Raw genomic sequence first — 26,956 nt, forward strand, 5'->3', positions numbered from 1 at the left:
GAAGATTTAGGCTGTATATATGTTTCCACAACTGAGGAAAAAAAAAAACAGTCTAAATAGATGACAATTGAATGCCAAGGATGAACCTGGATGGGATCTGAGGATGGAGGACAGGAGGCTCAAAGGGACACAGCTGAGACATAAGGAAAAGGAAATATAGAATGTAAGCTTTGTATCACTGTCAAATCTCTTGTACTTCTTAGCTGCGCTTAATGGGATTGCATAAAAGAATGTTCTTGTTAATGGGAATTGTATATGTGAATTATAGTGTTTGTTCAAAGATGTGTGCAGCTAGCTCTCATATGTTCAGGAGACAGAGCAATAGATGATGGATGATAGATAAAGAGAAGGAGGGAGGGAGGGAAAGAAATAGCACTATGACAACATGTTAAAGTTAGTGGATAGGGGTATCAGGGGGAGGGGTCAGGGAATGCTGGAGTTCTGTGTATGGGGTTTGTATTCTGTTTGCAACTGTTTATATAGCTTTGAATTTATTTCAAAATAAAATGTAAAAAAAACACAAAAAAAAGTACATGAATCGAAATGAAAAACTTACTGAAGCATTCAATAGATTTTAGCAAACAGAAGAAAGAAGCAGTGAACTTGAAGATAGGATAATCAAAATTATCCAGACTGAGAAGCAGAAAGGAAAATGAGTAAGGAAAAATGAAAAGAGCCCAGAGGAACTAGTGATACCACCCAGCAAACTGACATATGCATTACAGGAATACTAAAAGGAGAAGAGAGAAAGAGGAACAAAGAACATTTGAAGAAAAATAGGTAGAAACATCCCAAATTTAAAGAAAGACTTGAATCTACACATCCAAGAAGCTCAATAACTCCAAGCAGGATAAAATAAACAGATCCATATCAAGACATATTATAACCAGACTTTCAAAAGGGAAAAACAGAGAATTTTGACAGCAGCAAGAAAGGTGACTCATCAAAGTACCAGGAATCCTCAATAAAATTAACAGAAATCCTGGAGGCAGAAGGCAGTGGTACAGCATATTTAAAGTGCTGAAAAAAAAACTGTCAACCAAGAACTCTACATCCAGCAAAACTACCCTTCATATAAATGAAGAAGAAATTAACACATTCCCAGATAAACAAGGGCTGAGGGGGTTCAGCAAAAGAACTGCCCTACAAGAAATTCTGAAAGGTAACCTATGTGTTGAATTGAAAGGACACTAGACAATAACTAAAAGCCTTAAGAAGAAATAAAGTCTTCTGTTAAAGGAAATCACATAGGTAAATAGAAAAGCCAGAAAAATTATATTTTAGCTTTTAACTCTTTTTTTTTTCTATACGATTTTAAAAGTAAACTGATAAACCAATAGTTATATTTATGTTAATGGAAACACAATGTATAATGATATAATCTGTAACAATAACAACATATAGAGGTTGTGGTGGTTTGGAGTTATGTACCAGAGGAAAACATGTTCTTAAACTTAATCCATTCTTGTGGGTATGAATCCACTGTAAGTAGGGCCTTTTGATGACATTATCTCAGTTAAGGTGTGGCCCAATCTAGTCAGGATGGGTATTAATCTTCTTACTGGACTACATTATAAGCAGAATGAAATTCAGACAGAGAAAAAGCCATGGGAAGCAACGGAACCTGGGGAAGGGAAAGGCCAGAAGAGGCCACCACGTGCACTGCCATGTGACACAGGAGCCTAAGACCAAGGATTGCCAGCCGCCAGCCCCAGAACACGAGTCTTAGGAAAGAAAGCAATGCCTTAATGATGCCCTAATTTGGACTTTCTATTAACCTCAAAACTATGAGCCAATAAATTTCCATTATTTAAGCCATTATACAGTGTCTCCTTGAGCAGCCATGAGAACTAAGAGAGAGGTGGTGGGACAGAGCTGTATAGAAGAGTTTCTGTATGCTATGGAAGAAAAGTTTGTATCAATTCAAACTAGATTGCTATAAATTCAGAGTAACTCTTATCCCCATGTTAACCACGAGAAAATAGTTTAAAAACATACAGAAAAGGAAAAGAGAGAATCAAAAAGGCATATTAGAAAAAAATCAAACTCAAAAGAAGGTAGAATTACAGGAATAAACAAAAATAATACTAAACACAGAGAACACAAATAGCAAAACGTCAAAAGTAAGTACTTCCCTATCAGTAATCACTTTAAATGTAAAATGAGTTAAGCTCACCAATTAAAAGGCAGAAACTGGCAGGACAGATTAAAAACACATGATCCAACTATAAGGTGTCTACAAGAGACATGCTTCAGATTCAAAGACACACTCAAATTGAAAGTGAAAAAATGGAAAAAAGACATTCCATTCAAACAATAACCAAAAGAGAAGAGGGCTGGCTATACTAATAGTAGACAAAACATACTAAGTCAAAAATTGTTACAAGACATGCAAAATGTCATTATGTATCAACAAAAAGATCAATTCATCCAAAAGTTATAACAAATATTTACACGTACACACCAAACAACAGACTCCTAAAATATACTAAAAGACCTGAAGGGAAAAATAGTTCTTCAATAATAACTGGAAACTTCAGTACAACATTTCCAATAAAAAATAAAACATCTAGACAGAAGATAAGCAAGGAAATGGAGGACTTGAACAACACCATAAACCAATTAGCCCTAACAAACATACAAAGAATACTCCACCAAACAACAGGATACACATTCTACTCAAGTGCACAAATGAACATTCTATAAGATGACCATATGTTAGGCCATAACAAGTGGGAGGACCCAGGGCCCCAGCCTGTCCACCCATTTTGAGAGCAAGACTTGCATGCAGAAGGCTACATGACAGAGATAGATGTCAAAGGTCAACAGACCCCCTCAGGGAGGAAAAATGCATTGTCAAAGCCTTAAACCTCCCCTCCCCCGATCACTGTTAAAAACCAAATCTCCCAAGACACTGGTGAAACTCTGTTGTCACAACCTATGAACCTACGCCTTTATAAGCCACCCCCTTGGGCACTCCCCAGTCTCTTTTTTGCATGATTTGCTTTCCACGGCTGCCACAACCATGGGATCATCCCAATTAAACCCACATCCACTTCTGTGCCAGATGTGTTTTTTGGTGTTAGGGCTAAGATGGGTTGAAACAACAAGCAAACAAGTCTCAATAATTTCAAAAAGATTGAAATCATACAAAACATCTTTGCTGACCACAATGAAATGAAATTAAAAATCAATCACAAGAAAACTTGAAAAATTCACAAATATGTGAAATTAAACAACACACTTAAATAACCAAAGAAAAAAAATCACAAGGGAAATTAGAAAATACTTAGAGAAAAATGAAATCAAACATAACACGTTACATCCAAATTTATGTGCTATAGCAAAAGCAGTGTTGAGAGAGAAATTTGAAGCTCTAAATGTTACAGCAAAAAAAAAAACAAAAGATCTCAAATCAAGAATCTAACATTACACCTAAAAGAACTAGAAAAAGAAAACGAAACACAAAATGAGGAGAAAGAAGGAAAGGAGATTAGTAGCTGCCAGGTGCTACAGTGGAAATGGAGAAGTGACTGATAAAAGGTAAGGGTTTTCTTTTGGGTATGATGAAAATGTTTTGCTACTATGATAGAGGTGGCGGTTGCACAACATTGTGAATGTACTGTTACTGAACTGTTCACATAAAAATGGTTAATTTTATGTTATATGAATTTCACCTCAAAATACATATATATATAATTCATTTGCTACCTTTTGAGGCTTTTATTTAAATTAATGGATTCTTTTCCCTACTGAAAAATAAAGCAATGAAAATATTTTCTTAGCAGTTATCTCAATAAGTAGAAAATATAAATTTATTTTGTATATTATATTATTACATATCCATTGTTCTTCTATCTCATGTTTGTTTCATGTGGTTATTATCCAACTACCAAGCCACGAAGGAATTTCTTTACCCCTTCACTTACAGGAATCCAGAAATTCCACTTATTCTCCAGAATTCAGCTCTCCCCTCCAAAAAGGTTTCCTTGGGACCAATATTCTTCCCAAACAAAATAAGACAGAGATCAAAATGAGAAAGGTCTTTTAAAAGCCTTGTCACTCAAAATGTGGTGGGTGATGAAGAAAGTAGAACCCTCATACACTGCTGGTGGGAAGGTATAATGATGTAGATGCTTTGGAAAACAGCCTGGTAGTTCCTCCAGAAGTTAAACATAGAGTTACCATAAGACCTGGCAATTCTACTCCTAGATATACAGAATAAAACATGTGCACATAAAAATACACACATGAATGTTCACAATGGCATTAGTCATAATTGACAACAATATAAATGACTCAAATGTCCATTAACTCATGAATGGTAAAATAAAATGAAGCATATATCCATTGTTCTAGTTTGCTAATGCTGCTGGAATGCAAAACACCAGAAATGGATTGGCTTTTATAAAAAGGGGTTTATTTGGCTACACAGTTGGTCTTAAGGCCATAAAGTGTCCAAGGTAACATCAGCAATCGGGCTTCAAAATGGCTTTCTCCGAGAATGTTCCTCTCTAGGCTGCAGTTCCTCAAAAACATCACTCTTAGTTGCACTTGGGATATTTGTCCTCTCTCAGCTTCTCTGGACCAAGAGTCTGCTTTCAACGGCCATCTTCAAACTGTCTCTCATCTGCAGCTCCTGTGCTTTCTTCAAAGTGTCCCTCTTGGCTGTAGCTCCTCTTCAAAATGTCACTCTCAGCTGCACTGAGTTCCCTCTGTTTGTCAGCTCATTTATATGGCCCCACTGATTAAGGCCGACCCTGAATGGGTGGGGACATGCCTCCACGGAAATATCTCATCAGAGTTATCACCTACAGTTGGGTGGGGCACATTTCCATGCAAATCTAATCAGCACCAAAACGTCCGCCCCACAAGACTGCATCAAAGAATATGGCTTTTTCTGGGGGACATAATACATTCAAACCGGCACATCCATAAAGCAGAATATTTTCTTCAGCAATAAAAAGGAACGAAGTACTGATACGTGCTACAACATGGATAAACCTTAAAAACATTATGCTAATTGAAAGAAGCCAGATACAAAAGACTATATATTGTATGATTCTGTTTACATGGAATATCTGGAACAGTCAAAGGTAGAAGATAAAGTCAATTGGTGGCTGTCAGGTGCTGAAAAGTAGAAATGAGAAGTGAAAGCTAAAAGATAAGGGTTTTCTTCTGGGAGTTATGAAAATGTTCTACAATTATATTGTTCTGATGTTTACACAACTCTGTGAATATACTGAAAACTACTGAATGGTATACTTTAACGGTGCTGTATGATATACAAACCATATCTCAAATTTCTTTTTTTTAAATTTTTTTTTATTTTTAGATGTAGTGGGTGGAGCAGCACTTCTGGCATGGTCTAACAGCTGGTTAGGAATCCAGAATCTCAGACACCACCAAGACATGTTTTTCAGAACCAGATGGTTCCTATGTACCTTAAGGGATGGAATGCACTGCCCTAGTACAACTCCATCTCACAGCGTGAAAACTGAGGCTTTAAAAAAATAGTAGGTGGTTTGCCTAAACTCACATGGTTAATTCATTTCCTTTCATGAGCAGCCAACATTTTACTCTGAATCACACTTCTTTACAAGTTGGTGTCTTCCAGTAAAGAGCAAAAACTGTTTGATACTTCTTAGCACTAAAGCCTACAGTACTTGTATATGTGGTACTCAAATTACTTACTGAATGGCCAAAACAGCATCACACCACAGACTGATTATATTTTACCTGAATTAACTTCATTACCAACATAGGTAATTTTTATATTCTATCAAATGTTTGAAAAGATCATTTTTTGAAAAATACAGCAAACCAAACCAGAATGGTAAGCTGGTTTTTGTCAGAATAATTTAGTTTTTCACTGAGTAAATGGAACACATTTTGTAATCCAGGAAGTCAGAAGGCTCTGACACAGAAAGATGACTCTGCCAATGTAATTGCCCAACATGGAGGAAGCTTCTAGCCAGTGGTTCTTAACAAAAGACAGCACAAGAATGTGAGCCTCACAGCTAGGGACATATGGCTAAGTGAGGTTTCAGTGAAGACTATTTACAACCCCTTAGGGTAGGAAACGGCCAATGGAAATCTGTACTTGCTCAATCATGTCCATTATCTTTGGTTCTTACTTTCCCTTGGAACTGGGAAACAGGAAGGAACAAACCCTGAGGACTCCAAAAACTACTCACTGAGCCAAACTAACGAAGTGTGTACATTCAAGGGGTAAATAAGGATTCATTCTTTATGTTATATCAATTGACTTGTTCTGAGTTTGGACTTCTGGGCTTGGCCCCAGCAGACCTTGAAAACCAAAGGAGCTAACCTTTCTGCCCAGGTTAAAATGATCTGATAATCCAGTGTTATAAAAAATGGCTAAATCTTGGCACACAACCCCACAAATAGCTGTCAGGTGCTGGAAAGTTAAGTTTGATACATTTAAAAAGTCATCAGATCAGAACTTGGGTTTAAAATAAAAGGCAGCTGCAACCAGTGTCTAGCTCTTGAAGACAGTTCTCAAAGACAGTGATGTAGAGCAACTCAAGGCAAATAAATCAGAAAAGAAACTGTCAGTGGAATTATTCATTCAGATAGCCAAGTTAAAGAAAATCTTGCTACTATTTCAAACAATATATTGAGCTTAGTTACAAAGTTACAGCTGAGAGAAGTAAAACATTTTCAACAAAAAAACTTCTCTTTTCATCTGACCCTTAGATTATTTTCTCTTACACAGAATTATTTGTTTAAATATTGATGTATAGACTTTACCTGGAACTATATGGAAAATAAGTTCTATTTTTCAGAAAGGCAAAAAGACTGCTTCATCTCTAGTCACTGAACAATCCACTGGCTATCAGCAACTGGCCAGTGGTGCCTCTTCTTACGTATTGTTAAAAATTAGAATTAAAACCCTCAATTATATTTTTATTATTTTAAAAAATAATAATAAAGGAAAAAGTAAAGGAAGACATGCCTACAGCTCAAATCTTTGAAGTTTTACCATCCTACCTCTCCCAGTACCTCTCAGGCTCCTGGGCTGGACAGATTACTGTCATCAATACATCTTGCCACTCCCCCTGGCTTAGGGAAAACAGACTCCAGCAAGGAAAACAAAAATACAAAATCCCTAAAGTTATCAATATTAATCTTCTTTATAAAGTTTTTAGAAAATGGCAGTCTCAATCTAAGACAAACGATACTAGAAAAAAAAAGATGTACAGTAGTCCAATCACTGATCATGCCAACAAGATGCTGCTAAAGGCTCAATCAAGATTTACAGCCAAAATTTAAAACAACCTGTTAAATTTATAACAAGAACCATGGAGTTGCAGCATGACAGTGCTAAAGTGACAGCCTTGTTCCCAGTCCAGAAGAGAATCAAATATCAAAAGCCATGGGCTCACTTTTTCTAAAGTGATATCCATTTATTTTGTTTGTGAGAAATTAGTAACATCCCAAAGTTGACTGGGAATTTTCTGGATCCTTGGAACCCTAACAAAGAGTTTATTTCAAACAGGAGTATCAAATGACTAACTAGCCTTGTAAAATCATTCAAAGATCACAGCCAAATTAAGCAAACAAAAGTCCAATAAGTTACTTTAAACCCAAAAAGCTAGCAGCCTCTGTGTTCAGAAGAGAAATTGCCCTTATCAACCTTAGTATGCCTTAGGTCGATACAGTTAAATCTAAAAGCAGGCCCAAATCTTTTAGAAAAGTTGTCTCAATCTACTGTCAAAATAATTACAAAAGCCTGCTTGTAGTACACCAAATAGTAGGCAGAATTGTGGTAGGACAGTATTGGGGAAGGGGAGTCAAAAAACTATGTATGTTAAAGTGGATAAACTAGAAAAAAAATCAATTAAACTACGACACTACAGAATAAAACATGTTCATTAGTTTTTGAAAAGTTAATGAGTGGGGAGAAAACACTAACTACTAATAAAGTACTCCACAAGGCATACGCCTAATAATTTTTAAAGCATCAAGCTTTAAAAAGGTAAAATATTTCTACTTATTGACCTCTCAATAAGTCTTCAATATGTATTTGCTAGTGGATGAAATCCACACTGATCCATATTCTGACATGTTTTTTCCTATTTGTATATAAGTTTTGGGATAATTAATTCTCAGATCAATTAACCCCTAATTAAATGAAAACCCTAAAATACTTACACTAAGTCAAATGGTGTTTTCAAATTTCTAAGTCATACTGCTCAGATTGTTCAAACAATGGAAAACAGCATCTTCTGATTATCCATTAAGAAGGCCTGCTTCTGAATTGGTAGAAAGTACTCCAAAATAGAAGATGACATCAACTCCATGAATTCAAATAGTGCTCTTGGTGGGGGGTGGGGGTGTGGAGATGATTTATGTCAAGTGACAGAACTATTCCATCTCTGAGGGAGAATAATCCAAGATATTTTCATAAACTAAATTATTAGGAACAGGAGGAAGGGAGAAGAAATAGATAAAAAGAAGAAATAACTCAAAAAAGGCAATAAAGTAAAATTTATAATACTTCTAAACTTGCTGTATAATCAATTATTCCCAATAATCCAATCAAATCAATCTGACTAAATCTTTCTATGGATAAATTTTAAGTATTTGTCAGGCTTTCCATAACCTCTATATGAGGAAATGCACACTTTGAGAGACATTAAGTATTCAAAGACTGACAGCTCTGTTGGTGACAATGAACAGCTGTTAATTCTGACAGTGGATGTGGCTGGCATTCTAACAGACTACAAGGGCCTCTTAAGCTATGTGCCTAACTGCATTTTCCATACCTTCAATCTATTCTTCACACAGTGCCCAGATTAAGAGTAACATCATTTGCCAGGTATACATGATCTTCAAGAGCTAATTCCTAAGCAGTAAAATCAGAATTGGAATTTCATATTCAATGTCATCTTGAATCTGATTCCATCATACATTTTCTACCCTTAACATTCCTTAGAGTCTCAAATTCTATATTGGAATGCTCACAGGGACCTGAATACTGTTGCTTCATTTTGTCTTCCCATCTCTTTGTCTACCACTGCCTTCACAATTATCATCACCAAAACCATGTTTCTGAGGCACTCTCTGCACTCACCCAAATCAGAAGTAACTTCTCCTTCTCCATGTTTCCATACCACTTTCTTTGTACTTCTCATAGTCACTTACTGCATGCTATCTTATTTTATAGTGAGTGATTTGTGTACACAAATACTATGCTCCCTGAAGACAAGAATTCTATCTTATTTTTGTGTCTCCCACAGTGCCAAATAACACAGGCTTCATAAAGACCTGACAATGACTAAATGGACCCTTAAAGATTCTGAAAATGATAGATATTTTAAAATAAACAAAACATGTCCACATGTTATGGGTTGAATTGTGTCTCCCCAAAAGATATGTTTAAGTCCTAACACCCAGTACTGCAGAATGTGACATTATTTGGGAATAGGGTCAGTGCCAATGGAATTAGTTAAGTTGCCAATGGAATTAGTTAAATATTAGTTAAGTATGGAGCATGGCAGGCCCTTAATACAATATGACTTGTGTCCTTTTAAGAAGGGGAGAAAAGACATACACGAGGAAGGTCATGTGAAGACGGAGACAGAGAGTAGAGTGATGCATCTGCAAGCCAAGGAAGGCCAAAGATTGCCAGCAAACACCAGAGGCTAGAAGAGGCCAGAAAGGATACTGCCCTTTAGGTTTCAGAGGAAATATAGCACTGCCAACACCTTGATTTCAGACTTCTAGCCTCCACACTCGGAGACAATAAATTTCTGTTGTTTTAAGCAACCTAGTTTCTGGTACTTCTGTTATGGTGGCCTAGGAAACTAAGACAACAAATATCAGTTTTTAAACTAGAAAATCAAATGTTTCAAATCAACTATGTGTTAATTCTTAAAACTGCTAATGTTCATCCTTTGATCTACATTCAAGTATTTTCACTTCCCACAAACAGATTCCCAAACTTACCTCAAACAAGCGTAAGTCAGCAGGAACTCTGTCCCCAACAGAAAGACAAACTGTATCACCTGGGACCAAGTCTCGTGCAAGTGTATGCTCCAATTTTCCTTCACGCACACTGTAACACAAAACCAAAATAACCATGTCTGAAAGAGGAAAGCCATGCCATTCATTCAAAAAAAAATCCTTCCTGGGGGACTTGCCTGAGAGAAAACATTTTCCTTTATCACTACTTCCAAGGAGATAGGTAAAATTGAAGAGCCAAGAAAAAAGATCATTTCTATGCACTCTGTAATTAAGATGCTCAGAAAGACAGAAAATCACTGGAAAAACTGTCTACTTGTTCAAATGTAAAATGTAAAAACTGAAGCAACTTTCACTGACCTGGCACAGTGCTTAGCACATACTTGCACACACAAAACAATGTGCTCAATGAATCCATGTCTGAATACTCTCAAAGTTCTTTAAGAATCTCAAATAATCTTTAAGGTTTAATACTACAATTTGCTACACTGAACAGATCATAAATTTTCATGTCTAATTAATGGTTTCTGTATCTTCAGACAAATCTGAGGCTATAATGTAGTTTGTACTAGTGACATTTCACTTCTATTTTCAAGAGGCTAGAAATCCATATCAGAAACATACCAATGGCATTCTGGTGGCATAAGTTTATTCAATTCTTCAAGAGATTTTTCTGAACGATATTCCTATTCAAAAGAAAAAGCAAAGCTTAATACTAAGAAAAATATTTATAAAGAAATGTAATATGCACATCCTTATGAACAGATTCCACGAGGAACACAGTTAAACATTAATCTCAAACATTATTTTAAAATTTCCCATTATCTTTTCCTTTATCTCTGCTTATATTCCTATGCATAAAAACTTGTCTCTTATTAAATAATTTTAAATTATAGTGATCAAATTATTTTTCATCATTAAATATCCCTAATTTTACATTTTAATAGTCAATGTGCAAATCTAACTATATACAAAAATGAAGAAAAGTGATTAGTGTGTCTAAAGAGTATATAATTTTGAATCATTAAAAGATAAAATCATTGCACTTCATAATTAAGATATAATTTTATCCTTAAGTGTTTAAAGACCGAAGTAGTCAAAGACAACTAACTGCAAGCAACATTTGCTTTTGAGGATTTAAGCCCAGTTCATTGGAAGTGAAAGCAGGGACTCACAGATATTTGCACTCATGTTCATACTGCATTATTCATAACTGCCAAAAGTTGGAAGCAACCCAAGTGTCCATCAACCAATGAATGGATGAACAAAATGCGGTATATACATACAATGGCATATTATTCAGCTGTAAGAAGGAATGAAGTCCTGATACATGCAACAACATGGATGAAGCTTGAGGACATTATGTTGAGTGCAATAAACCAGACACAAAATGACAAATATTATCATGATCTCACTGATATGAGCTAATTACAATAAGCAAACACACAAAGTTGGAATCTAGAATACAGGTTATCAGGGGAGACAATACAGGGGGTAGAAAAAAGGGAGCTGATGCTTAATTGATGCAGAACTTCCATTTATGTTAACTGTAAATGCTTGGAAATGGTCACCCTTGTAAGTGTAATTAACTATGCTGCATTATGATGGTGAATGTGGCTGAAAGGGAAGTTTGGGGCCATGTATGTTACCAGGGGGAAAGTTAGAAGTTAAAACATGGGACTATATAACATAGTGAACCCTGCTGTGGATGATGGACTGCGATTAATAGTGCAAATATAAGAATGTTCTTTCATGAATTATAACAAATGTACAACACTATCATAAGGTGTTAATAGGGTGGTATATGGGAAAAGATACACCTAATGTCAACTACAGACTTTAGTTAACAGTAATATTTTATTACTTTCATCAATTATAGCAAAGGTACCACAGTAATGCAAAGTGTCAACAATAGGGGGTACATGGGAATGTCGTATTTTTTTACATGACTTTTCTGTAAATCTACAACCTCTCTAATTAAAAAAATAATGACAATAGTTTTTTTTAAAAAATATGCTAAGTGAAAGAAACCAGACACAAAGTACTACATATTGTATGATTTCATTTATATAAAATGTAAATATAAATAAATTTATAGAGACAAAATTAGATCAGCAGTTATATAGGGCTGGGGAAAGATACAGGGATTGAGAGGTGACTGCTAAGGGGTATGAGGTTTTTCTTTATGGAGCAATGAAAAATGTTCTAAAATTGTTTGCAGTGATGAATGCACAACTCTGTGATTACACTAAAAACCACTGATTGTATGCTTTGGATGGACTGTATGGTATGTGAATATATCTCAATAAAACTGCTTTAAAAATGATAAAGCATTCAGATAGGTTCAACCGACAGTAAATAGTATCTTTTTAGAAAGGATCTTTAAATTGCTACTTATAAAATATTTTGTTGGTTTCATAGATATGTTTAGGGAAAAGGATCACACCTATCGTTAAGAAACCAGACCTACCAATTTGAAACTGGGTTTTTCAGACTTTTGATCCTTCTTGAGTTTTCCATCAAATAAAACTGTAAGATATTTAGCAGATGTTCTCAGCCACTGCATTTTAAGTGTATAACAAACTATCACTGTGTAAAATTCCACCTTGACTACATTACAATCACAATTTTGTGGGGTTTCTTGAGGGTAGAGGCTCTCCTTTTATCAGAAAGAACAAGCTACTATAGTCTTCCATTTGCAGTGATATTATTTATAGGAAGCCTTCTGAAAGGCATCCCCTCCATCCAAAAAATTATTAAAGATGCAAGAGGGTTCCAATTACTGGTCCAGTGAGTCATATCACTCACTTGGTTCCTGAATAGCTACTTTGAATAATGCCTAGTCTGGAATGACCTGTGCTAGACTTAACTAGCTTCACTTGCCCTAAGGCAACTTTTGTCTATTACAAGCAAGAGAATTCGCTGGAAACAAGATCCCTGGTGGTCTTCTGATGCAGTTCACGAACTTGCCACAGTTGATCTTATTCCAACTGACTTTATTTGTTTGGTTACTATCAAACTACTAACCTATTAAATTAGAGATTACTATAGGAGGCCAGGATACTGATGGAAAATTCCAAAGAAATAAATTGTGAATGTGAGAATACTCACAATCACTTGACTATAGTCAAGAGTCAAAAGAGCATAAACTTCAAGATCAAACAACAGTATTTCACTTTTTCTCTAAAACTAGAATCATTCTTCTACTCTTATTAACCACGTTTTAAAACTTCTAGCTAATAAAATGAGACCTACCAACATTCTCAAACACTGTTCTAAAATTTCATAAGTTATCAATATTTAAATAAACTCAAAACTAAGCCTACAGGCTAATTTATGCCCACACTCATAATAAAAATCCTGACATTATTTCCACATTATTCACATTAATTTTTTAAAGAGGTTCCTTTTCATATGTATTATTTACTGTTTCAATGACTAAGCTGAATAGGAAGTATGATTCAAATCAGAACATTCCTACTGTGGAGAAATGATTAAAAAAAAAAAAAAGTCATCAATGGTGGTAAGAATAATTTTGGCTACCAAAAAAAAAAAAAAAAAAACTCAAAGTAAGATTAGAAAAAAAGAATTCAGTAAACAAGTAAACCATTCTGTAGGGAGATCAGAGATCTATGGATTACTGACCTTTTAACTCTACACTCTTTGTTTCTTCTAGATTTAGCTCTAATAGCTATTAAAACTTACGGGGTCATAAGAATAAAAACCCTGACTGAAATTTTCTAATTGGAAAAAAACAAACACCTACTGCTGGTTTTTTTTTTCCTATTATTCTGCTTTTCGTTTCCATCTGCTTCAGTTATCTTTAACACTGTCAAATTAAAAACAAGATTTTTCTTCATCCCATTGCTAAACCAAAACAATCAAATTAGTCCCTCAAACTTCCCTGCAGAGTTATCTGTAGCTAAAATAATTTCAAAATCATGAAGAATAAAATGTTCTGATGGACATTACCAACCCCCAATGACTATAGATATTACCTTGAACCACCTTAACATTTTTAAGCAATTAATTAAAACACCATTTTCATGCTGGGAAAACAGGTTAGCTACTCACCTGAACAAAGGCAACAGTAACGACGATAAGTATTGCCTAAACAAAACAAAGAAATAGACCTTCAAATCAGACATTAACTTTAGAAATAACTGTTAACCACATTTTATTTTTTTGACTCTGTCTGCATTTCCATGATGCCACATCCTAAGCCTTGAGAACAGCTGGCGACAAAAAAAACAGCATTTGCCCAGAGGCCTACAGGAGAAGAAACTGACAGATGACAGTGCCTTGGCTTCCCTAGGACAGCTTCTCAAACTTGGAATCAGAATCCCTTTATAAGCTTATAAACTGAGGACCACAAAGAGGTTTTCTTTATGTGGGTTAATCTACCAATACTTACAATATTAAATATTTTTAAAATTACTAAGTTTTAATTACAGCTTATTAATTTATCAAAAAAACCTATGACATGTTAATATGAATGTTTTTATGAAAATTATATTTTTAAAAAAGTTTGGGAGAAAATTGGCAATGTTTTAAGTTTTTCTAAATATGTTTAATTTTTGGCTTAAAAGAAAGCTGGATTCTGATATCTGCTTCTCTAATTTATTGTGATATGGTTGTTTAGATTGAACTATATGAAGAAAAGCAAGCCTCATACAAATAAACAGTTGGAAAACGGAAGAATATTTAAAAGCTTATTCAATAATTGTGGCTATTACTCTTAGCTACCACACCAAAATTCAACAAGTGTTAGTTTCTTAAAGAAATTTCCAATGTAGAATCTGAAACTTTTTAATTAACTTCTCAAAACCTGTTACATTAAAAGCCACTGATCTATTTTATATTTTGTATGGTTCTTTTACCACAGGTTTTATAACATAACAACTAGTGATTTGGAAAAAATTGGTACACTAGACTATTCAAACCTTTCAAATTGACATATTTCATAATAGCAAAAAGAATCATACCTGTTTTTATTGCTACCGATCTAATCAGGAAAATCTTAAGTACTAGAAACTATCCTGTTCATAGTGGTTGTGCTGGTTTAGATGTATTATGCCCCGAAAACACCACTTTCTTTGATGCAATCTTGTGGGAGCAGACATATTAGTGTTGATTAGACTGGAATCCTTTGATTGCTTTCCACGGAGCTGTGACTCAATCAACTGTGAGTTAAACATCTGATTGGATAATTTCCATGGAGGTGTTACCCCGCCCATTCAGGGTGGGTGTTCATTGGACCACTGGAGTCATATAAAGGAGTTCACAGACAAAGGACCTGAGAGCAGCTGTGAGAGACATTCTGGAGAGCAACTGAGAGAGACATTTTGAAAACGGCCATTGAAGGCAGACTTTTGCTCCAGAGAAGCTAAGAAAGGACAAATGTCCCAAGACCAACATTTTGAAGAACCTACAGGAACTGAGAAATGAGCTAGAACACAACCCGGGATCAGTAGATACCACCAGCCAAGTGCCTTCCCAGCTTACAGAGGTTTTCCTAGACACCACTGGGCTTCCTTCAATAAAGGTACCCGATTGTTGATGCCTTATCTTGGACACTTTATTGCCTTAAGACTGTAACTGTGTAATCAAATAAACCCCCTTTACAAAAGCCAATCCATTTCCGGTATTTTGCTTAATGGCAGCATTAGCAAACTGGAACAGTGGTAAACAAAAATTTCCTAAAATCTGATTGTCAGTTAAAAGCTTGAATTTTATCATTGGCAATAAATTCTGTCAGTTTTTTTCCTTGAAGTGACAGCCTCACTTCACATACTTAAAAAAAAAAAAAAAAAGTTTGCCAATTATTCAAGACTTAATAACCACAGTTTGTCCCTTGGAGGTCATTCTTTAACTAAGTCAGCTCCTAACTTAAACAACTGTCTTTACTTAAAACAACCATCTTATTTCAATATGCAGAAGAACTTTATGCATACTTATTTCATCACACAAAATACTACAGAGAAATGTAATCAAAAGTATAGATTAAATAAAATTAAATTTTACTGCTTTTTATCAAGAATATTCTTAAGAGAAACAGTGACAGAAAACAATGGCTACTAGTAGTTTGCTGTCACTGCTCTGACTGGCAAAAGGCCCTAACATAGTTTTACTATCCATTGCTTTTTTTGCCACTGATGCAAATGTCAACAGAGTGAAAAGTATTAGGAAAATACTTTTAATCTCACACACCCCCTGAAGGTTTGAGGGACTCCTGAGAGTCTGCAAGCAACACTTTAAGAACTGCTGTTCTACATGAATTTCTACTGTGTTCTTAAGCATAACACAACACTTGCTTTAATGAATGCTTGCACTTGTTACAAATTTTTACACCATAAAGAAACAAGGAGCAAGGAAAAAAAAAAAAGAAACATGAATGAAAGTTAGAATGAACTAGCTAGATAGAATAAAATTGTACACAGTAAATAGAGTATTATAAAAGATGATTTTTAATTTCATATGTCAGACTTTAGTTTACAATTAGTGAAAATATACTCTCATTTGGAAAGTAAAAAAAAAAAAAATGAAAAATTTTAACTGAATAATTATTATAAAATATTTTATACATATCGAATTAACAAATTATTAAATAATTTTCATATGGGCCAATCACAGACCCTTGAACATTGCTGGAGACTACAGCAACTAAAAGCAGAATTTGAACATTAACCAAAAAACTCAAGACACATTCAAGTATTTCTCAACTCATTTTCCAAATAAAAACCAATTTCAATTTTTATAATTAACCAATAGTTTAAAAAATTGCATAATTTTCCTTACCACAGTGATACTGACAGCATCGTCAAACTGATGCATTAAAACACTGATGACTGCAGAAGCCAGAAGCAGCATAATAAGAGGATTTTTAAACTGAAAGTAAAAACAAACAGCAATTTAATACTATTCTACAAGAATGTCAGGTCTCTTCTATCTCTGAAAAGTCTTAAAAAAAAAAAAAAATAGAAACCAAAGGGGCATGATTTAAAAATTGTGACAGCAACATTACTGTTCACACTAAATATTGTTTACACTTAACTACACTGAAACAATTCCACTTCATAACAACTCCTTTTCAGAAGAAAGAAAATTAAATATCAATACTTAAAACTAAGAATTTACCAATTCCTTATGACACATTTTAATCGATTAATAAATATGGCTGTTCTGAATTTCTAGTGAGGCTAAAAAATACTGGATAGAACACCTAAATTATGAGATTCAAACATTTCTCATATAAGTAAATGTAAATTACAATTCTGTGATTTATCTACACACCATAGAACAAACCTCCAGAGGTAGACAGGAACAGACAGTACGATCCTTTCCACAGGAGAAGCTGAAGATTTTCGTCAAGACTGGTTTTCTGATACCTTCCTAGCTAAGGCAATAGTATGCAAAGAAATAGGACAATAGCACCAATACAATCAGGCAGCACTCAAATGCCAAGCACCAAGTCACCTCAAATTGAACATTGTGCTCCCCAAATGTGAGAGCTCTGATGTCAGAATCTATTCCTCTGCCAAAGTGATGCCGACTGCTGTCAAAGTTGCAAGTAACTGGGCTACAAAGAATACGTACCAGTAGAGAGCCTCAACACCTAGATACCATAACTTAGAGGTTAGTGCCACTATCCCTCAGTGCCCTTGAGAACCAAGGCTTCATTCCCTGGCACAGTGGTTTTAACCCTGCTTCACATCAGAATCATGTGAGGAATTTCTAACAAATCCAATACAAAAGTCCACACCAGACCAATTAAATCAGAATCTCTGGACACAGAGCCCAGGCTTCTGCATTTTTTAAGCACTCTCCAAGTGATTCTAATGCAGAGAAGATCAAAAATCACTGTTCTAGCAAAATTAAACTACAGCCACAATATAGTTCAAGGATGACAAACCATAAAATTGACTGAGTCAGTGCCCTGGATTTGAATCCAGTTCCTGCCACTATGTGTGACCACAGTGTTTTCAGGCCCCAGCTTCCTCATTTGGTAAAATAGTATCTTATTCCAAGGTAAAATAATATTCTAACAAAAATTCATATAAAATTATATAGTAAAGGAGGAAATAAAAGTATCTCACCTGAGAAATATACTTCTTCCATAGTGGCTCATCTTCACTGATATCAAATTCATTCCAGCCATGGAAGGCTCGCCTATGACTAACTTCACATTTGTTTAGGCCATTCTGAAGATCAGCCTAAATGAATGCACATGAAAGTTATTATAAATGCAATCACGGAACAAAAGAAGAAAAATACAAGAGTATATACTTTATGATCACACTTACAGAAAATTTTACAACAGTCAAAACTAACCTATTGTAACAGAAAGCAGATCAGAGACTGCTTGAGCCCAGCAATGCTAGTTGAGAGGATTAACTGCAAAGGAACCCAAGGGAGCTTTTGGAGTGATGAAAATGCACTAATTGTGGTGGTGCTTACACAGATAGATACATTTGTCAAAATGCAAACTATACACTTAAAATGGGTGCACTGTATTGTATGTAACTTATACCTCAATAAAGTTATTTTAATGTGAACAACAGGATAGAATTTAACAAACAAAAAACTTATGTTTTTGTATAAGGAGAGGTAAAATACAAACCAGCAACAAGACTAACAGAAAAGCAATTATTGATAAACTTTATTAGTTTTTGTTGTCATTGCTGTTAGGCTGTTTTCTAAAATTAGTTTTTCAAAAAGAACATTCAATGGGCCATAAGTATCTTCTTTGTTCTCAGAGCCTACCAAAACCCTGAGGTTTGTATCACTTTTGCTCTTGCATTATATAATTATTTCAGGAAAAAGACTTGTGCTTCCTAAATTACTCAAAATAATGAAGTAAGATGAATTGGCTCTTAGGACATTTTATGTTTAATGAATACCACCTACATTCTTTAGTCAATGTCTCTCATGAATTATTATCATAACTATCATTAAAGCATGAAATATACTGCAACCCCAAAACAATTAGTTTCTCCAGCCAAAAGCTTTATACTAGAATTTGATCATGGAGCCATTCAAAACTTTAATACATTAAAAATAAGTGGATTTTAACAACAGAGAACACCATGGGTGAGGGTGGGGAATGGGAAGTGAATGCTTAATAGGTACTGGTTTTCTGTTTGGAATGATGGAAAAGTTTTGGTAATGAAAGGTGGAGATGGTAGCATAACATCATCAATGTAAATAATACCACAGAATTGCATACTTGAAAGTGATTAAAATGGGAAACTTTATTTTGTGTATCTGTTATCACAATAAAAATTTGAGTAAAAATATTCAAAAAAAAAACTTAGGAAAGTATTTTCTTCATGTTCATTAGATTGATTTTTTTAAAAAACTAGGAAGAGGTTAAATTACATAAGCAATTTAAGTGTATTTGCAGTTCTGAACTTGTATTTAGCTCTTACTTTACCTTATTAAACACTTACCAAAAAAAGGTAGAATCCTAACCCTACTTATGTTAATAATTAAATTGATTTTGTCCAAATCCAACTACTTTAAAAAACAGTACTAACAGTTCCTGGCAATGCCAATGACTTAGACTGCACATCCAGTCAGGTAGTCACTAGCCACTTCTGGCTATTTAAATTAAAGTAAGTTAAAATTAAATAAAATTAAATTCAGTTCCTTTGTCACACTAGCCACATTTCAAGTTCACAACAGCCATGAAATAGCTACATTTCAGTGGCTACTGTAATGGACAGCACAGAACATGATATTTTTATCATCACATAAAGTTCTACTGAACAGCACTGATCTATAGAATATAACTGACTTATTTTACTGTATTTTTCCTTCTCTACCAAGCACTTACTTGGAGAATGCTTGCAACTTCACTGACTGGTAATTCACTTGCTTTTTTTGATGTCAATACAGGAATCATTGTCTCATTTTCACCATTAGGTATTTTTTGAAAACGTGCAACCTAGGAAATAACACCAATGGAAAAATATTTTTAGCATATCAAACAGATCTAATGCAGGCTGAATAATAAGTGAAAACCCAAATATTCACAGCAACTTATTTTCCACAGTTAAAAGACAAGTATTTTCACACAAATAATGAGCAAAAGATAATTTTATACTAACCATGTGCTTACTTTCCAGAAAGTACATTTCAAAACCTAAACCTGTTCTAACATAAGTATCAGCTAAAACAAAATGATTTTCACATACAATAAAAAGATACTATTTCCCCACCAATGTAAACATAAAAAAGTACAACAGATGTCCTAATAGATCCTAATGACTACACACACTCATAACCCTCTAAACTCATTATGTTTAAAACAAGGGACAAGGAACAGCTAAGTTTTCTCCATTTTAACTTCTCCCCCTTATCAGCTCATTTCTCATCTATCCAAAAAGGACACCTGGCTACTCTACTACAGAAACACTGGGACACCAAGTCAAACTTAAAAGGCTATTCTCAAACTAGGGGAAAAACAAGAAGCAAAAGAAACCAAATAGAAGATGAACATGTTATTAAAAGGACTGTGAACAAGTCAGTCAGTCACAGGGTACTACCTGATACATCTTCAAAATCAAATGTCTACACAAAAGTGTTCAAAAGCAATTCTAGAAATAAATTCCCAATCCAGACTTGTCTTGGGTCCTAAGTTGAGGTTCTCTATATACAAAAAGCTTTGACAGCTAGTAGGAAAGAGACAAAAACTCCCCAACTGAAACTTTAGAGAAGAACACAACTCAGCAGTCACACATCTACTAAATAAAATATTCCTTTAGAATCATCTCACTGCCAAGATACAAGGTTTTTAAGTGCTCAGGTAGAATGTCTCCAACCTTGGATAATCATTATTTTTAGGATAAAATATCTTCCTGAAAAACTGTATAGGGCAACACTTCTTTCAGATAATGAATGGGATCAAAGAAGAATAATTTAAGATTCTATTACTATTTAAAGTGTCATTATAGAGACTTATATGCATAAAGACTCTGTACTTACACCCAAAAATTGTAAATAGCTAAAGAAAAACATTCTCTTCAAGCATGACTGGGTTCTTGCCAAATATACATCTTCTAAACTAATTATCAAAAAAGGCACTGATGAATGTTTAAGTACCTAAGAGCAGCAGTATTTTCTTACTTTAAATGAGAAGGTATTAGTGTCTAAATATTCTGAGGAAACTGGAGACAGATTACCTTCGTTGCAAGCAAAACAAACTCTTCAAATTATTTTAAAGCATAATAGTTTTACATGATTAAGAAATTAAATACCACAGAGAAAATACGGGAAATTTCATAGAAATAGTGCACATTTTGAATGCTGTTCTTTCAAATCCATAAAACAAACTAGGAGCAGCAAAAATTTCATTGAACCATCTCCAAGTTAAACATTGAAGAAAATACAATGATAACTTGAAGAAAATAATGATAACTAAACCAACTGACTTGGTTTTATTTTACTTATTTTGTGTATGTCTTGTTTCTGCACTGCTATGTAACTGTTTCCAGAAGTCTGCATATATATTTTTTTTAATTTTTTAAAGCGGTTTTATTGAGACACATTCACACACTATCCACCCCATCCAAAGTATACAATGTTCACAGTATCATCACATAGTTGTGCATTCATCATCACAATCAATTTTAGGACATTTTCATTACTCAAAAAAATACACAAACATACAATAGCCTTGTCCCCCCCATAATGCCTAGTATGTATGTAGTACATTTGTTACTATTAATGAAAGAATATTGAAATATTACTGTTAACTATTAGTCCATAATTTCCAGTAAGGGCATTTTTTTCCCACACACCACTCTATTATTAACTCCTTATAAAAGTGATGTACATTTGTTGTTCATCTGTGTTATTACATGCTTCAGGATTTCATTCCTTCTTACTGCTGAATAATATCCCACCATATGTATATACCACATTTTGTTCATCTATTTCCTCTGTAGAAAAATGTCTATTCATGTCTTTTGCCCATTTTTTAACTGGATTGTATGTCTTTTTATTGTTGAGTTGTAGAATTTCTTTATATATTCTGGATACCGAACCTTTATCAGATATGTGGTTTCCAAATATATTCTCTCTTTGAGAAGGCTGCCTTTTCATTCATCTGACAAAGTCCTTTGAAGCACAAAAGTTCAGTTCTGAAGAGGTACCATTTACCTAGTTTTTCTTTTGTTGCTTGTGCTTTGTTTGTTAAGGTCTAAAAAACCACTCCCTCCCCCCACCACAAGATCTTAAAGATGCTTCCCTACATTTTCTTCTTCTTTTATGGTACTGGCTCTTATAATTAGATCTTTGATACATTTTGAGTTAATTTTATGTACAGAGGGTGAAATATGGATAACAAATTTTCCTGGTACCATTTATTGAAGAAACTGTTCTGTCTCGGTTGAGTAGACTTGGCAGTCTAAGCAAATATCAACTGACCATAGATGTGTGGGTATATTTCTGAACTCTCAATTGCAGTCCATTGATCAATAGGTCTCTCTTTATGCTAGTACCACACTGTTTTCACCACTGTGGCTTTATAATATGATTTAAAGTCAGGAAGCATGAGCGCTCCCACGTCATTCTTCTTTTTCAAGGTGTTTTTGGCTATTCAAGGCCCTTTACCCTTCCAAATAAATTAGATAACTGGATTTTGCTCTTCTGCAAAGTAGGCTGTTGGAATTTTGATTGGTACTGCATTAAATCTCTACACCAATTTGGGTAGAACTCTTATCTTAATAATATTTAACCTTTAATTCATGAACACATAATATCCTTCAATTTACTTAGGTCTTCTTTCATTTCTTTTAGCAGTGTTTTGTAGTTTTCTGAAATTAGGTCCTTTCCATCCTTAGTTAAGTTTATTACTAGATATTTAATTCTTTTAAGTTGTTATTGTACATGGAATTTTTTCTTGACTTCCTCCTCAGATAGCTCATTACTAGTGTAAAGAAACACTACTATTGTCTTTTGCATGTTGATTTTGTATACTGCCAGTTTGCTGAACTCATTTATTAGCTCTAGTAGCTATATCGTAAATTTTTCATAACTTTCTAAATATAGGATCTTGTCATCTGCAAATACTGAAAGTTTTACTTTTTCCTTTCCAATTTGGATGTCTTTCATTTCTTTTTCTTACCTAATTGCTCTAGCTAGGACTACTAGCACAATGTTGAATAACAGTGGTGACAGTTGGTATCCTTGTCTTGTTCCCCATCTTAGAGGGAAAACTTTCAGTGTCTCACCTTTGAGTACACAATGTTAGCTGTGGGTTTTTCATATATGCCCTTTATCATGTTGAGGAAGTTTCCTTCTATTCCTATATTTCTAAATGTTTTTATCAAGAAAGGATGCTGGATTTTGTCAAATACCTTTTCTGGGTCGAACAAGATGATCATGTGGTTTTTCCTTTTGATTTCTTAATGTGGTGTGTTACATATTATATTAAGTTTCTTGCGTTGAACCACCCTTGCATACCTGGATTAAAATCCACTTGGTCATGGTGTATAATCCTAATGTGCTGTTGGACGCAAGCTGCACATAATTTGTTGAGGATTTTTCCATCTATATTCATTAGAGACATTGGTCTGTAATTTTCTCTTCTTGTATTATCTTTATCTGGCTTTGGTACTAGGGTGATGTTGGCTTCATAGATGAGTTAGGTAGTGTTCAGTTTGCTAATGCTGCCATTATGCAAAACACCAGAAACAGATTGGCTTTTATAAACAGGGTTTATTTGGCTACAAAGTTACAGTCTTAAGGCCATAAACCAAGGTAAGGCATCAACAGAGGGTACCTTCACTGAAGGATGGCTAATGGTGTCTGAAAACCTGTTAGCTTGGAAGGCACGTGGCTTGCATCTGCTGATTCCAGACTGTGTTCCAGGTTCTCTCTCAGCTCTTGTGCATTCTTCAAAATGTTGCTCTTGGGGCATTTTGTCCTCTCTTAGCTTCTCCGGGGCAAAAGTTTGCTTTCAATGGCCATCTTCAAAATGTCTCTCTAAGTTGCAGCTCTGAGGTTCTTCTGCTTGTGAGTTCCTTTATACAACTCCAGTGACCCAATTAACACCCACCCTGAAAGGGCAGGGTAACACCTCCATAGAAATTATCCAATCAAACATTTCACTCAGAGTTGACTGAGTCCCATCTCCATGGAAACACTCAATCAAAAGATTCCAATCTAATCAACCAATACGTCTGCCCCCACAAGATTGCATCAAAGAATATGGCTTTTTCTGGGGGGGACATAATATATACAAAATGGCACAGGCAGTGTTCCTCCTTCTTCAATTTTTTGGAAGAGTTTGAGTAGGTATGGTATTAAGACATGGCATGAGGGGTAGAATCACCTGTAAAGCCATTTGCTCCTGGGCCTTTCTTTGTTAGGAGGGTTTTGATGACTAATTCAATCTTTTTACTTGTGACTGGTTTGCTGAGGTCTTTTATTTCTTCTCATGTCACTGTAGGTTGTTCATGTGTTTCTAGAAAATTGTCCATTTCATCCAAGCTGTTTAATTTGTTAGCATACAGTTGTTCCTAGTACCCTCTTATGATCTTTATCATTTCTGGGGTCAGTAGTACTGTCCCCCTTCTCGTTTCTGATTTTATTTGTATCTTCTCTCTTTTTGTCTATGTCAGTCTGGCTAAGGGTTTGTCAATATCATTGATCTTTTCAAAGAACCAATGTTTGGTTTTATTGATTCTATTTTTTTGTTGTTCTCAATTTCACTTATTTCTGCTCTACTCTGTTATTTCTTTCCTTCTGCTAGTTTTGGGATTAGTTTGCTATTGTCTCTCTGGCTTCTCCAGGTGTTCAGTTAGGTCTCTGATTAGCTCTTCCTTCCTTTCGAATATAAGCATTTAGGTCATAAAATTTCCCTCTCTACACTGCCTTCACTGCATCCCATACGTTTTGATATGTTGTGTTCTCATTCTCATTCATCTCAAGATATTTACTGATTTCCCTTACAATTTCCTCTTTGACCTAATGATTGTTTAAGAGTGTGTTACTTTCCAAATATCTGTGGATTTTCCAGTTCTCTGCCTGTTGCTGAATTTCTGCTTCATTCGATTATGGTCAGAACAGATGCCATGTATAACATCAACCTTTTTACATTTATTAAGACCTGTTTTGTGCCCCAGCATGTGGTCTATCCTGGAGAATGTTCCATGAGCACTTAAGAAGAATGTATATATTGCTGTTTTGAGGTGCAATGTTCTCTACATGTCTGTTTGGTCTAGTTCACTTATCATATTACTGAGGATCTCTCTTTCCATCTATTAATGAGAGTGTTGTGTTGAAGTCTCCCAATATTATTGCAGAAATGTCTGTCATTCTCTTCAGTTTTGCCAGTGTTTGCCTCGTGTACTTTGGGGCACCTTGGTTAGGTGTATAGATACTTATGATTATACCTTACTGGTGAATGGCTCCTTTTATTAATATATAATGTCCTCCTTTGTCTCTTAAAGCATTTTTGCATTTAAAGACTATTTTGTCTGATATTAGTATAGCTACTCCAGCTTTTTTTGGTTATTGCTTGTAAGGAATATCTTTTTCTAGCCTTTCATTTTCAACCTAATTGCATCCTTGAGTTTAAGATGAGTCTTTTGTAGCAAACATACAGAGGGGTCATATTTTTCATATACATTCTGTCAATCTGTATGTTTTGATTGGGGAATTTAATCCATTAACATTCAATGTTTCTACTGTAAAGGCAGTACTTATTTCAAACACTTTATCCCTTGGCTTTTATTTGTCATAAGTTATTTCTCACTCTCTTTTTAAGCTTTTAGTTACCCTTACTGATATAACCTTCATTCCATACTCTCCTCCAAGCCTCCCTTACCCTGTCTTCTTTTCAGCCTGCAGACTCTCCTTTAATATCTTGTAGGGAAGGCCTCGTGTTAAGGCAGTCTCTCAGTTTCTGTGTATCTGTGACTATTTCAAACTCTCCCTTATTTTTGAAGGACAGCTGTGCCAGATAAAGAATTCTTAGCTAGCAATTTTCCCTTTCTGTATCTCAAATATGTTGTACCATTGCCCTCTTGCCTCCATGGTTTCTGATGAGAAATCGGAACTTAGTCTTATTTGGCTTCCCTTGTGTGTGGTAAATCACTTTTCTCTTGTTGATTTCAGAATTCTCTCTTTATCTTTGTCATCTGATAGTCTGATTAGTATGTGTCTTGGAGTGGGTCAATTAGGATTTATTCTGTTCGGAGTACATCGTGTTTCTTGGACATCCATATTTATGTCTTTCATTAGAGTTGGAAAAACTTCAGCCATTATTTCTTTGAATATTCTTTCTGCCCCCTTTTCCTTCTCTTCTCCTTCTGGGACACTCAAGAGACATTTCTGTACTTCATGCTGTCAATCATTTCCCTGAGACCCTGCTCAATGCTTCTATTCTTTTCTCTATTTGGTTTTTTTTTCTGTTTGAATTCATATGCCCTATCCTCTAGCTTGTTGATCCTTTCTTCTGTTCTTGAAATCGGTTGTGTGCCTCGTGTGTATTTTTCATCTAGTGTGTCTTTCATTCCCACAAGATCTATTATTTTTCTTTGTATGCTTTTAAATTCTTCTTTATGATCACCCAATTCTTCTTAATATCCTGTATCTCTTTAGCCATCTACTTGAATTAATCTAGGAGATTTGTTTGAACACCTTTGGTTCGTTATTCCGAATTCTGTGTCTCCTCCAACTTTTTAATTTGTTCCTTTGACTGGTCCTTATCTTCCTGAGTCTCAGTATGTCTTGTGAATTTTTGCTGGTATTTGGGCATCTGATTATCTTGATGTGTTTATTCCGAAGGGCAGTTTCCTTCTCTTGTCTCAGATTTTGTTGGTGACTGGGTTTTTGTCAAGGCTCTTCTTTGACAGTTGGTTCATCAGGACTTCCCAGCCAAAACAGGGCCAGGTACTTGTGGCAAGGGGAGCAGACCAGAAACAAAGGGCCCTGGGTGAGGGTCAGGAGAAACAAA

At 34.9% G+C, this 26,956-nt stretch overlaps 1 protein-coding gene across 6 annotated transcripts in view; it reads right to left on the minus strand.

Moving 5' to 3' along the window:
• Positions 1–26,956, minus strand: part of ATP2C1 (ATPase secretory pathway Ca2+ transporting 1) — a 184,806-nt gene that overhangs the window by 68,930 nt on the left and 88,920 nt on the right. For 4 of the 6 annotated variants that reach the window (XR_005218209.1, XM_037844928.1, XM_037844930.1 and 1 more), the window contains 6 exons: positions 19,826–19,936; positions 18,087–18,203; positions 16,789–16,878; positions 14,065–14,100; positions 10,615–10,676; positions 9,976–10,084 (listed from right to left, as the gene is read on the minus strand). Coding sequence is in view for 5 of the 6 variants with exons in the window: in XM_037844928.1 (XP_037700856.1) it covers positions 9,976–10,084; positions 10,615–10,676; positions 14,065–14,100; positions 16,789–16,878; positions 18,087–18,203; positions 19,826–19,936 (525 nt within the window). In the remaining variant the exon portion in view is untranslated. Of the gene's footprint in view, positions 1–9,975; positions 10,085–10,614; positions 10,677–12,460; positions 12,520–14,064; positions 14,101–16,788; positions 16,879–17,295; positions 17,387–18,086; positions 18,204–19,825; positions 19,937–26,956 lie in introns of those variants that run through there. The other 2 variants (XM_037844931.1, XM_037844932.1) reach the window with 2 other exon arrangements.

This window comes from Choloepus didactylus, chromosome 1 (genome assembly GCF_015220235.1).
Source record: "Choloepus didactylus isolate mChoDid1 chromosome 1, mChoDid1.pri, whole genome shotgun sequence".
Lineage (NCBI taxonomy): Eukaryota > Metazoa > Chordata > Mammalia > Pilosa > Megalonychidae > Choloepus > Choloepus didactylus.